The 13,741-nt window shown below is 38.4% G+C and overlaps 1 protein-coding gene across 1 annotated transcript in view; it reads right to left on the bottom strand.

The window, feature by feature from the left end:
* Positions 1–13,741, bottom strand: part of DPH1 (diphthamide biosynthesis 1) — a 426,157-nt gene that overhangs the window by 147,907 nt on the left and 264,509 nt on the right. The window contains exon 5 of the mRNA XM_068270081.1: positions 9,446–9,600. Coding sequence (XP_068126182.1) covers positions 9,446–9,600 — 155 coding nt within the window. The remainder of the gene's footprint in view (positions 1–9,445; positions 9,601–13,741) is intronic.

The following is a 13,741-nucleotide window of genomic DNA, read 5'->3' as shown; positions in this document are numbered from 1 at the left end:
ATAGTCAGAACACCAGCCCCCCTCTTTCTTCAGTTGGTAATAGATAAACTCTTTTTGGCCAGCACTAAGCATAGTCATATCTCTCTGTCCCTTCTCAATGGCTGAAAATCACTCAAAACTTCCCAAACTCATCACAGTGTCTTTATTAGTTAAATAAAAAGCACTGAAACAAATGTTTCCTTGTTGCAGAAACGGCAGAGTGATGAAAAGTGCACATGGCTTTGCAAAAACATTGGAGAGCATGTGGCAAAGATTAAGTGTTTTATTACACCCCCAGCAGAGGAGAACTGCTGTGCTGTCCACAGAGTTTATATCTTAAAAGCAAAAGGAAGAGGTGAAGTATTGGGCTCGGTCTGGTGACCTGTGCTGGGGAAGCAACTCACACACTCCTGACAGAAAGGAGCTACAGAACCAAACCAGCCAGGCATTTTTGGGTATATTTATTGTAAAAAGTAAAGACATGCCATGCAGAATACATTGTGCATTGCTAGATAATGCAAATCTGCTACCAATGCATTACAAGAGGGGCTGAACTTGGCCTTTAACCTTAGCTACTGATAAAGCAAACCTGAAGATAACCCATACACTTCCACGGCAAATATTCACATTGAAAAAAGAACAAAACAACTACTTCAGAAACAATACTAACATATACTAACATTCTATAATAATATAAAAAAGCATAAATATATAATAAAACATCATCAACGTAGTAAATGAATACTGACAGATCACAACTTCCACTGCAAAGGTATAGTTAAAGGTATAGTCACAACTTCCACTGCAAAGGTAAAGTACAGCACAAAAGTACAAATTCTTCACACTTTTGGAAAGAACTTGAGGTAAAGACACAAAGTTAATAAAGAAATAATTCTCCCTTCTCTCTGGGAGCACATCAGCTCAGCCCACTCAATCTACTCCAGCCAGGGAGGAAAAAAAATCAGAAATGTGTCTTACTGTACCATATTTCTAAATTTAACTGTGACCCTAAACTCGGCCATATTTCTTTCTCTTGATCATTGCCATTCCCCACGGTAGCCCAGTGAATTCAAGAAGCATCCATCAACTTGTTGTGATAGTTCTGCAATTGCTGTTCAAAACAGATAACAGAACTCATCCGTTGATTTCAGAGGACAAAATAAAAGGGATAATAGAGGCGCGCACGTTGGTAAGATAGAAACCGTCCGAAGGCCGAGATGCTGGCATGATGAAGCTCTTATAATACACATCCTCACAGCCAAATGGTTATTTGAAGCCAGTAGAGGATGATGAAGTGGAAAAGACACAGAAAACTGAATAAACAGTTAGACTAGGATTGATTGGGGCAGGGAATCCTGACATGATTGGGCCATCTTCTCCAGGATCCCCTTAATTGTTCCAAAGGGACAGCTAATTTTCTGAGAGTGGCAGAATCCTGGGACTTAACTAGTCTTTTAGCTGTGGCGGCTTCCAGTATGTGGGATGGTGTAATGAGAGATCAAAGGATTCTGTTTTCCCTTCGTGATTAAATGAGTAAACAATTTCCTCTTCCCTCTCCTCTGTACTATGAAAAATGAAAGAGTTATAGAGTGATGTTGGAGCGATTACTGCTCAGCAGATAGAATTTGTCAACATCCATTTCAAAAACAGATGGTTGAGGACAAGGAGGACAGGGAAATAAACAACAAAATGATCACAATGTCCTCGTATTATGCTCTGCAGACGAAAAACGCCAACACTACAGGTCGAATGCAGGATCATGCCTCAAACTGTGAAACTGATTTCTTAAGGCCAGCAAGAGATGAATTCACAAAAAAAACCTTTGCTTCCGGCTTGCCTGTAGTCTCTGCCAGTATACTTTAAATCGACATGGATGGTGACCTGCATGTAACCTACAGCAGACTGAGGGCAAATAAAATCTTCTTGGGAGTAGTGTGATGACTCCATCATGATCCCTTGCAACAAAATATTTGTTCCTGCACTGTCTAGTGTGGTGCTAGGCATCTACATGCCATAGAGGAAAGCTCATAAAAACTTTGTTTAAAAACTTGTTTCCAAGTACAGTTTGTAACTTTATATGTGCCATATCTGTGTATTACATATGAAAGCTCTGCTTTCTCTCTGCAGTGCTAGATGATGCTTATGCCAAAAACCATAAACAGTCAATGCCACTTTCTATCTATAGGCAGCACCCAGAACCCCTGATCAAGATACATCAGGGGGTACTCTCTACACAATACCACTATGAAGCCACTGGCTAATAAAAAAGGATCATAACTGCAGATAGAACCAGCTTCTAATGTAATAGATCAATCAGCCTTATGGTGGATCACTTTTTGGGTCAGTTCTGACTCACTGAAAACAATGTACTCCCTATGGTGTACAAGCTTGAACAGAGGTGCCAAAATAGGAAAAAACAGTGTTAAAAACCATTAAAAAGAGGAGGTAGTGGTGGACTTACCTCCACAGTAGACCAAACAGACACAATTCTGTTATTTCATACAAACAACAGCATTTAATAGGTACTCCAAATTGCAACGCATTTCGCAGACACAATCCTGCTTTATCAGGCAAATTGAGGTAACAAACTAGGGGGTAGAACAGAAAATGAGTAACTAAGGGCCATACATAGTATTAAAAATATTTTTTAAAAAATCGCATATGCTCATTATAAAGGGTAAAAAATATTTTTTTTATTATTTTTATTAAAGGGTATTATTTTATCCTTTATATGGGCATATGCAATTATTTAAATATTTTTAACACTATGTATGGGTTCTTAGACACTCATTTTCTGTTCCTCTCCCCAATTTTGTTCTCTTCGATTTGCCTGATGAAGAAGGATTGTGCCTGCAAAACGCGTTGCAATTTGGAGTACCTATTAAATGCAATTTTTTCGTATGTGTCTGTTTGGTTTACTGGGGAGGTAAATCCACCACTACCTCCTCTTTTAAATGGTTTTTAACACTGTTTTATCCTATTTTGGTGCCTCTGTTCAAGCTTCTACCCATAGTCTAGTCCACCCCAGTCCACCCCAGGTGTAACCCCTTTTTTCCCCGTCTACAGAGAGCAACTTCTTAAACCCAAGTGGGGTCAGATCATAATCTCCCCACCCGCCTATACAGTGGTTGCCTGTGTGGTAACCCACTCTTGTGAGTATAACTGCCTTAAGTTATATACTGTGTTTATTTGTGACTTACAAACATACTACACCATATTGGGCTCTCAATCTCCTTTTTTTCTCCTGTTTGCAATGTACTCCCTATGTGACTGGCATCTTATTTAAGCAGATGTTATTCAGTAATATACACAGTCGCCCAAAAATCAGAGACACCCTCTAATAATGCATTGGTCCACCTTTAGCTCTGATCACAGCCAATATTCTTCTTGGCATGGTCTCAACAAGATGCTGACATAGTTGCTGAGCAATGTTGGCCCATGCTGACATAATGGCAGCTCTAAATTGAGTAAGATTGGATGGCGGGGTTTCCAAGCTTTAAAGTGATCTTTCAACTGTCCCACAAATACTCAATAGGACTGAGGTCAGGGGACGGAGCTGGCCATGGAAGCAGGTTAAACTCTGATGTTCCTCAAACCAATCTGAGACTGATTGAGCACAGTGGCATGGGCCTACAACAGGCAACTTTTCCTATTTTTCTGTGATACCAAAGACACCCTTGATGGTCTCCTGCTGCTAAAGCCCATTCCTTGCAAAGTCTATCTTGTTGAGCATGGAGAAATGCTTTGTGATGCACCTGCATTGAATTCAGCTGGAATTTGTTGTGTAGTTGCCCTCTCTCGTTCACCAGCCTTTTTCAACCAGAATAGTCCTTATCGCTTTAAACATTTTTAATTTTAAAAGAGTAGTCCTTTCAGAGATGCTAGCACCATCTCTTCTTGCACCGCAGATCACCCCTCATTCAAAGTTGTTTAAATCTTTCATCTTACCCACTTTGACATTAACTTCCATGATAATTACTTCCCAAGGTGCGTGTTCCTTATATAAGCAATTATGCATTGTTATGTCACTCTACGCCACTGTTAGACTGGTTTACTGTCAAATAAGGTGTGTCTCTATTTTTTGTCAATTGGATGTGTTGAAAATTATTGTTTCAACACGTCAATCTGACCAGAAATTGCATAGTGGTTTCCTAGCATAAGGCTTTAAAATAATCAACTTGAACCATCTGAATGTCCTTATCATGGACAAGGCAAGAAAGAACGATTAGGTCAAGCCTATGGTGGTGGACTGGTGATATTCATTTGATCAATTGATCTGTGCCATTTTAAATGTGCTATCAATAACCTCCTTACGTTGTGAACTTTTTTCAAATTTTTTATAAAAAATGCTAAAAGTAGATGAAGCCCAGCATTTCTTTGAGGCTGCAAGGTTGCATATTGCTAGACAATGGCTTCAGCCTACATTTTCCATTGAGCTTACGAAAAATATTGTCACAGATATCCTCATCTCAGAGAGGCTATTGGCAATTTCTAGTAACACAATGGAAGTGTTTACTAAACCCTGGCAGCCCTGGTTGGCCAGCACAGACCTTCCCGGTTTGCGTTCCTGTGCTCTTACAGTATAAGACTTTTTTCATTAGCATGTTTTATATTACCAGTCTGCAATGTCTTCTATGACCTTCTTCTGCACACACCATTTGTGTCTTATGACCATAGAGCTGTGTGTTGTTTTTTGCATGTATGTTTGATAAAAAAAATCTTTGTGTAAGCTATATTTACGATTTGTCCCATTGGGATGGTTTATATATCTACTGAACCTGACTTTATTTCTAATAAAACTATTTGAAACTAAAAGTTGAGGAAGATATCTTAGTTACACACATGGAATAAAAATTATTGGATAACAAATGGAGAAAAAAAAAGATCCAATAACATATCTGTACGTGGCAAAAAATATTTGAATCAGGATTATCCTACGATTTAAAGGTGAAATCATGGCCTGGTGTTTTCAGTCAGTGGGATGACAATCAGGTAAGAGTGTTCTACTTTTACAGTTTTATTTCTATGTATGTGGGATCCAGCAAAGCCTGATCACACAACACAGTTGTGAGTGTTTCTCGTGGCTTAAACAAAGTAGGTATCTGAGGAACTGAGAAATAGAGCTGTTGATGCCCATTAAGCTGGTTAACGTTAGAAGACCCTCTCTCTAAGAAGTTTGGACAGGACCCAGGAGAGTATCCAAAGGGAAGCAGCCACTGCAATTGCAGGAGGCACAGAGCTGTGAGGGCCCCATCTAATAACCTTCCTTTCCTCTGACACAGGGTACTATACTCCAGATCAGGTGTTTTTGTGGCTACACTTGTTATGGGCGTGAAAATCATGATGGCCACACTTGTTTCATGGACCCATAAAGGGCACCATGGGGAGGCAAGGGAAAGGGTGCGAACATTTGGGAGAACCCATCAAGTTTCGCTGGGGGAACCCCATGATTTGTTGGATGACTTCATTGTCGGATGATTTTTGTTTCAGCTCCAAAGCCCTGGCAGAGTAGCGAGTAGGGAGCCATTGCTCTCCCCCCCCAAAACATAGCTGTTTACACAAGAGTGTCACATCAAATATTGATAAGCACCAAGCACTTATGTTTTCTAAACACATATATATTATTGGACCTTTTTATTATTTGGAATAAATACATGACCAAATATAATTATTTTTGTTTCATTTATTACACTAGATTTTCTCCATCTACTTTTAGGACTACTTTGAATATCAGCTGAAGTCTCATTCATATAAAATAACAAAAATTTGAAAAGGTCCACAAACTTTCAAGCATCACTGTACATGAGAAAAGAGCACAACACTCACCAATGTGCTAAAATAACTTGTTTAAATGGAACTTATCTACATCCACTACAAGTGCATGCAAATTTATACAAAGCATTTGAGCGTTTAATGCACTATAGTCATGTATTTTGTGTGCATACTATAACCTTACTTAAAGGAATACTATCGATCTATGCATTTATTTTTAAATGCTGTATGTTGTAGCACACATTAGGACAAGTACTAGGAGAAATTTGATTCCTCACACAGCTGTTCCTCTCAGCTGTAAAATCCTCTGTCAGTTTTAGATACAAAATGTATCTAATACTGATGGCTCCCAGAGGGCTAGACCATATCTCTGCACAGGGGAGTTGCTATTAACTCCTCAGTTTATAGTTTAATTATCACCTTGCTGAAAGAATCTTATTGATATGGTGGTAAGGGGTTAAAGATTCTAGCAATGTGTGTTTATTATCTTTGCTTCTCTTGACTGATAAAGATACTAATAATGCTAATTGTAAACAGTGGTCTGTCCTTCTCAGCAGCTTGTAAAGTGGATGCAGCCTGGAGTGAATCATCATCACAAGCAGGCAGCCAGGCAACCAGTCTGAGTATAAACACAGTTATAGCTAGTTATATTCCAGCAATATTACAGCTCATTTAGTTACCTGTTACCACCTCAGATCAGCCCATTTCTCCTCATGTCTCCTGCATGCTGTGAGTGGCACAGTAAAATATATTTGTGAGCTGTGTGAGAAATGAATTTTTAAGCAGGGATAGAGGGAGAGAGACCTGGGTGAATAAATAAAGTGCTCCTAGCACTAGCGGTAATGTGTACACTAATATAGAGTATTAAAAAAAAAAGTCGTTTCAATCGATAGTATTCCTTTAACCATTTATGCCGCACGGACATGAGCATCACGTCCACAGCGGTAGCTCATCTTTATCCTAAATAGGCAAAAGCTCGAAATATAGAAACAATTAGGGGTGGCCTTTTTGTCCTGCAACTTTACGGCTTTCCTTTTTTTTCGGCACCCCTCCGGTAATTTTACAATAACTATCTGGAAAGGTCGTATTTCTGCAGACAATTTTTCTTCTTCCCGACTCCCTGACAAATGCCTTGGATGGGACTGATTATTTCTCTTGATATACAATAAAATAGAGGAAATTCCTGACCTTTGTGTTATGATAGACCAGGTGGCCGTTTGATTTGTTCAGCACTATATCAAAGTGGACGCCAGCCTGATGAAGAAGACTGAATCCCTGAAAAAAGGCTTCATTTGATAGATTAGCTAGTATGCCCGAGATCAAGGTCCTTATTTACTAAACAGCACGGAGCCATTAAGAATCTAACGGTGTCAGAAGCCTCCTTGCAGGCATGTAACACGATTGGGCCTTAAGGTTTTGTGTGTTATGAGCTTAGTGCTCTTGACAAAACTTGGCCCTGGCTGTCTCCTGGTTCATTTATTCATGTCTTTCACTGGCCCTTTTATTTGGTTTTGAGCTGCCTCCAAAGGCTTGAACAAATATTCTTTGTGAACACATTAATCATTAAACGCTCACTGTATGGCAAGCTCAGATGTGAAGGTCTGTATGCTTTCTCCTTCATGTCCCTATAATGTATCTACATTGATGCAGCTCACACTTTAACCATCTCCTTGCCATGGGGGAGGGGCAGAATCAATGGTAAATAAGCTAAAAACCTACATTAAACGTGCTCCTCTCAGTGCGTGGGTTAACCTGCCGTCCTCTCTGTTTACCTAGCATCAATTACGATCTGCTTATAATAAGAAGTATGGTCTGAGGTTCTATATTAGCTGTCTTCAGTCCTTTTCCAAACATCAACGCTATATTAAGCTGTGTTATTGAGGTGTTATGGCACAATAATGTGGTTTCAATAAAGTTTGAAATTGTTGAACACTGCAGGAGAATTATGCCCTTGAAAATAGGTTAGATTTAATTAAATGTAAACCTTCCTCTGCACTTTTTTCTTTTTTTACTTTTGATAGTTATTTTCTCAGACAACATTAAAGACGCAGGGCAAAGTCTTTGCTGGGACAGAAATGGAATTACGCATAAATGAAAAAAAAATTGGTTTCACAGTCTAAGTAATATGCAGTGTGGTAACAGGCAGACTCATCTGCGACACTGCCACAGCCCATCTACATTACTCTGAATATCTACAATTAAACAGAAATTGTGTATTTTAACAATGTTAGTGTATTGTAGTGTATCCAGCAACCCTGTAGCTTGAATAAAAAATAGCGTTGAAATAAGGAATTTTTATTTTGAAGCTTTAACCCCCTTTTTCTTTTTCTTTTTTTAACCTTGGGCTGTGGTCACATGATTATGCCTACAGAAAGCGGCCAACCTATCTACATGCTGGGAAAGAATTCCACCTATTACAGTGCAAAAGAAACAGGGTTTTGGTAAAAAATAAAAAAAGTTAACCGATAACTGCATTTTTATGTACAGTTCAGCATTAATTTGTTTTTTTTTCTTATTACCACAGATGCTCTACTATAAATGTAGAGATTAACAAATAATTATCTAACCTAGAACATGATCTTAAAAAACTATAAAATGTAAAATACATTTGCCTGTTTGTCCCAAAGTAGAATATACTATACATATCTTTTAGGATAAATAATTACATCTTATAGGTATGTGTACAATTGTATTTTTAAATTTACAGTTTTCATACTATTGAACCTTTACATTCTTCATTTTTCTTAGCTTGAATATGATAATTTATTGCACATTTTTTTTAAATAATAAAATGATATCAATTACGGTATGCCCTTCGCATCTCATTTTTCCATCTATACATTTGCATGTTGTCAAGAAGATTATATGTACAACCATATCCTTCCTCCCACTAAAAAAACAAACAAACACTACAAAATTAATCCACAACAAGCTACATTCAAATTAGCAGCATAGTTCCATATATAGAATTTGGTTACAAAACATTTTAGACACTGTGGTAATTGGTCAACAGGGATGGATCTTACTTTGAATTACTGAACAGAATTATCTCCAGACAACTGTACTCATGTATGACGTACCCTCACCTCTCATTGGAGGCTGTGGCATTGGTGTCTGGCCCTGCTCAGACTAGTCACTGGAATTTTGATGCGTTATTCTATGGGACATTAGCATGATATGCATTAAAATTCTGGTCAGAAGTGGGGTAGCATTTCACTTTTAATGAAGAGCTACTCAAAATTATAGGTATAAAATCATCTGCATCTCTGCTCGTCTCTTTCACATTTGAAACGGTTATTTGTCTTATGCTCTGAACATGAAAATCGTTCTGTTTTTACTGCCTAATCTCTGTGCTTCTGTTCCTCACCTTGCTCATAGTGGTCACATAGTTTTTTTTTTCTTTATGTACTTCCTTCATATTTTTTAGTTAGCCAATAAATGGTATCATCTTGATTTAAAACTTCTTGCTTCCTTCATATATGACACTTCTGTGAACGTCTAGTGTAAATATTGACTTCAAGCAGCCGATTTTATACCCTTGATGCAGATAGTTCGAGAAGAAAAAAATGTTTTAGAGGTTTTTGCACTTCTAATTTCATCCCTAAATACCTGCTGCGACTTATGCGGTTGGTGGAGACCCAGATCTCCAGCATGTGTTTATAACCTTTAGAAATTAAGTTAAACTCAGATTTACCTGAAGTGCAGACACAAACTGGATAGTGCTGACAAAGGCGAGTGATGCTCCTAGTTCGAAGTTGAAACGAATTGTGTCCACAAAGTGGGAGGTGTCCATCTTTATATCGACAAAGACATACAGCATCTTCATCCCATGTGTGGTATCAATTGGAACTATAGGATTGTAAGGCAGATGTTAGACAAGATCTACAGCTTTCAAAACACACACACCAAAACAGCAAACTATAGAATCTACCAAGTGCTGTGCTCAAGTCCATATAAACGTAAAACTAAAATATTTGTTTAATATTTATCTTTTACAGTGCTGTTGTGGTGTTAGTAACTTGGTCCAGCAGGTATATGTGTGCAGGTGATTTACTTAAATATATATTGCTCCTTACAGCTCTTCATACGATTTTCCCATTCTCAACTGTGCCTGCACCAAAAGAGCTCACAATCAAGTTCCCCTAAAATCCACTGGGGACAAACTATACAAGCAGGCCAACGACAATTTACATCATAGCTCAACAAGCAGCACATTCTGAATTGTCTCAGAAATCAGCGTAATGAGAACCTCACACAAAAGGTGGAAAGATATATTATACAGACGATTGTTATTCAATAATCCTGCTGTCTAACATCAATTTCTCCCTCTGTTCCTTCTAAAAAAAAAAAAAAAAAAAAAACAGTGTCAGAGCAAAGCACAGCTAGTTTTTTTTTTCTAAGTATATTTTTTCACTAAGCAACTTTCTCTAGTCCTGATCTAATCTGCTTATCATAAATCTTTTGGTAATACAGAGAAAGAAAAAAGCAGCAGTCAAATGGGAAGGAGAGTAAAAAGCACACATTCCACGAAGAAGTTTCCTTCAATTATCCAATTGTGATTGTCGGTGACATTTTTGTAGCATTTAATTTCAATCATATGCAATTTGCATTTTGTAGGAGGGAGGGAGAGATCTCAGGTAAAATAATCTGCAACATTCTACATTCACTTTGGATTTAGAAAAACTGGGATTATAGTATAATATAATATACAAAAGAGAGTTAGAGTCATCTGTGGAGTTATTCCTCAAAGTGTACCCGAGCCGAAGCTTGGGTACAAAAGTAGATTTATACCTAAAGAGAGGGAATCCTCAGGATCCTTTTGGGGCTTCCATCTTTGCTCTGTTCTCCCCTGTTGCTGAACGCGCAGCTCCTCTTCCGCGTTCTTGGCCACGCTGTAGATGTTCGTGCCCACCCAAACATGCACAGTAGTGCAGAGCCGTGGGCAGGGGCAAACCCAGGATTTTCAAGGGGGGTATTCCTGAAGGGTCTCCCTCAGCCTCGCACAATACAGTATAATAAAATGGTAGGACATCATGCTGGGTACACATAATGCAATTTCCCGTCTGACCGATCGACAACGGGATCGATCAGGAACAGTTTGGATACAGATAATAATGAGGACAGCTGAAACGGTAATGAAGGGGAGAGTGAAACATTAACACAGCATGCCTCAGAGCTGCTCCATGCTCTTTACACACGCTGCTGCTCCATGCTCTTTACATACGTTGCTGCTCCATCCAAAGTCAACTGTAGCAGAGAAAGAAAGGGGGCAGTGCTGTGAGCTGCAGGATACCTGCAGATATTCTGGTGTCTCAGCTTGTGCCTGTCCCCAGACTCTGCACTGGCACTAGTATGAGGGGGGATTCTGGGCAGCTGTAATCCCCCCCCCCCCTGCGCTTGCCTATGGTGGGCTCCGTCTTACTGCACATGCACGGCCGTTCTCGCCAGTTTCTTGCGCAGCCATGACTGCAAGGAGAAAAGCTGCGCGGCCCCGATGTGGAGAGGGGCCTCGCTCAGCATTGGGGGGCTGCTACTGACCAAGGAAAGTCTCAATACGATCCTGAGGCTTCTCTCTTTTAAAGGTAGTATATTTAATAGCAAACCCGATCTTGGGCTGTTCTAGGAAACTATGTATTTCTCCTTATGACCTATGTACAGGGTTTCAGTTGTTTGTTAGAGCTGAGGTTGCTTTTCTTCTCTATGATATAACATGAACTCACATCCAGTTATTTTTATAATTGAATACAACATACTATAGTCTCAAAAATTCCAGATTTTATTTGCATGAAGTTTGTCTCTCCAACAAGGGCCCTTATTCAACTCACTTTTTCTCCTAGGTGATATTTTTACACCTTATCAATAAAATGCAGTTTCAGCCATCAGCAAGCAAGAAAACACGGAGAATAATTTTGACAGTAAATTTTCATGTACTTTTCAGTGTTTGTTTTAATGGCAGAGTGCTAAAAAGTTATTTTAAACGAAAGATGAAACATTTTCTCCTAGGAAAAAACATATGAGAAAAAGTGAATTGAATTAGGACCAAGGACAAGTGGACATAAATATGTGCCAAATGTTGTCCAGACAATCTTCTCACATTCAGTTAGAAGGTGGTCATTCTGGGAATGGAGATGGAGCTTTTTTTTTATGACGACGGTCGAGCGTGTTTACGGAAGGTGAGCTGCTGTTCAAGACGACTTTGAGGTGCCACAGTTCGTACTAAGCTCCATTCAGCCCTATTGAAAGTGTACCAGTCATAGCAGGGTGATGTGGTCATCTTATGTGATCTAACAGTTTTGCTTTACGCTACAGTATAAACTGCTCTGATAAATCCAACTTCACTGTTTCCAATAAAAAAAATTAAAAAAAAAATGCGATGGAATTGCATTCAGTCTGATATGTAAAAACCTAATACATATTGGCCAACTAGCACAAATGTTAAAGAGACACTGAAGCGAAAAAAAAATGATGATATTATGATTTGTATGTGTAGTACAGCTAAGAAATAAAACATTAAGATCAGATACATCAGTCTAATTGTTTCCAGTACAGGAAGAGCTAAGAAACTCCAGTTGTTATCTCTATGCAAAAAAGCCATTAATCTCTACGACTAAGTTAGTCATGGAGAGGGCTGTTATCTGACTTTTATTATCTCAACTGTAAGTGAACTGTTTTCTTTTTATCTGCTAGAGGTGAAGTCATTACTTCATAGACTGCTCTGAAAGAATCATTTTGAATGCTGAGTGTTGTATAATCTGCACATATTAGAGAATGATGCAATGTTAGAAAAACCACTATATACCTGAAAATAAAAGTATGAGAATATTTTCTTTGCTGCTAATCTTCTAGTAATTATTCATAGTACACAACCAATTCATTATATCATATTTTTTTTTTTCGCTTCAGTGTCTCTTTAAGGACAAAAGAAGCAAGTGAAAATGGCAGTTTTTAATAAGGTTAAAACTTTCTATGACTCATAACTGTTACTCATAAAGGGATGGGGACATTTTTAGCTGCTGTCATCCTCCTAACATCCTTATTAACAGCAGTTATACAGAACATAAATAATACCGGTATGTATGTGTGTGTGTATATATATATATATATATATATATATATATATATATATATATATATATATATATATATATATATATATATATATATATATATATATTAGACGTGCCACATTCAACAGTTTCCTATTCTTTACATAATGATGCTGCCAGGGAAAGTGGACTGGTGCAGATAAAGTTGTCATTGTTGCGGCTGCGACTACGCGGAGGTGTTAGGATTCCTCAATGAGAGTGGGAGAGGAGCATTGTGTTGATAATAGACGGAGGAGGCATGTCTGATGCTATCGGAGTCTTTCTTCATTGGAGTCGTCTAGCAGCCTTTTCCTGAATATCGCAGAACAAGCTACCCCGGATCACACAACACTCTGAAGTTCACTTGTTGTTCAAAATGGGTAAATAATAGTTTTCTCTTCGCACACACTTTGTTTTGCACGATTCATTAGCTAACCTTGTTATTTAAGTTTTATTTTGAATACAGCATCTTCCCTGAGGTCAGATCCACACTATAAGCGATTTTGTGAGCACTTGCGTTTGATTAGCGCTTGCTGAGTACTTTAAAAAATTGCTCCCATTCACTTTCATAAAATCGCATAAAAATTGCTGGGATCGCGTACATTTTTCCGCGTCCGCGACCACAGCAATCGTGGCAATTTTTACGCTATTTTTATCCCGATTTTATGAAAATTAATAGGAGCAATTTTTTAACAAGCGCTCAGCAAGCGCTAATCAAACGCAATTGCTCACAAAAGCACTTATAGTGCGGCCTAAGAGTCTCATTGTCAGAGACACACATCCACACACACAAAAAACATCTACCCACAGCCAATCGATTTTTTTATAGACTCATCAATTTTTCCCAAATTTACTGCAAATCTCAGTGCCATGAAACCAACTGCTACCATTTGCCAGCTTTTAGC

The sequence above is a fragment of the Hyperolius riggenbachi genome, chromosome 2, assembly GCF_040937935.1.
Source record: "Hyperolius riggenbachi isolate aHypRig1 chromosome 2, aHypRig1.pri, whole genome shotgun sequence".
In the NCBI taxonomy this organism is placed as follows: Eukaryota; Metazoa; Chordata; class Amphibia; order Anura; family Hyperoliidae; genus Hyperolius; species Hyperolius riggenbachi.
Note: the sequence above shows the minus strand (reverse complement) of the source record. Positions and strands in the feature narration are given on the sequence as shown.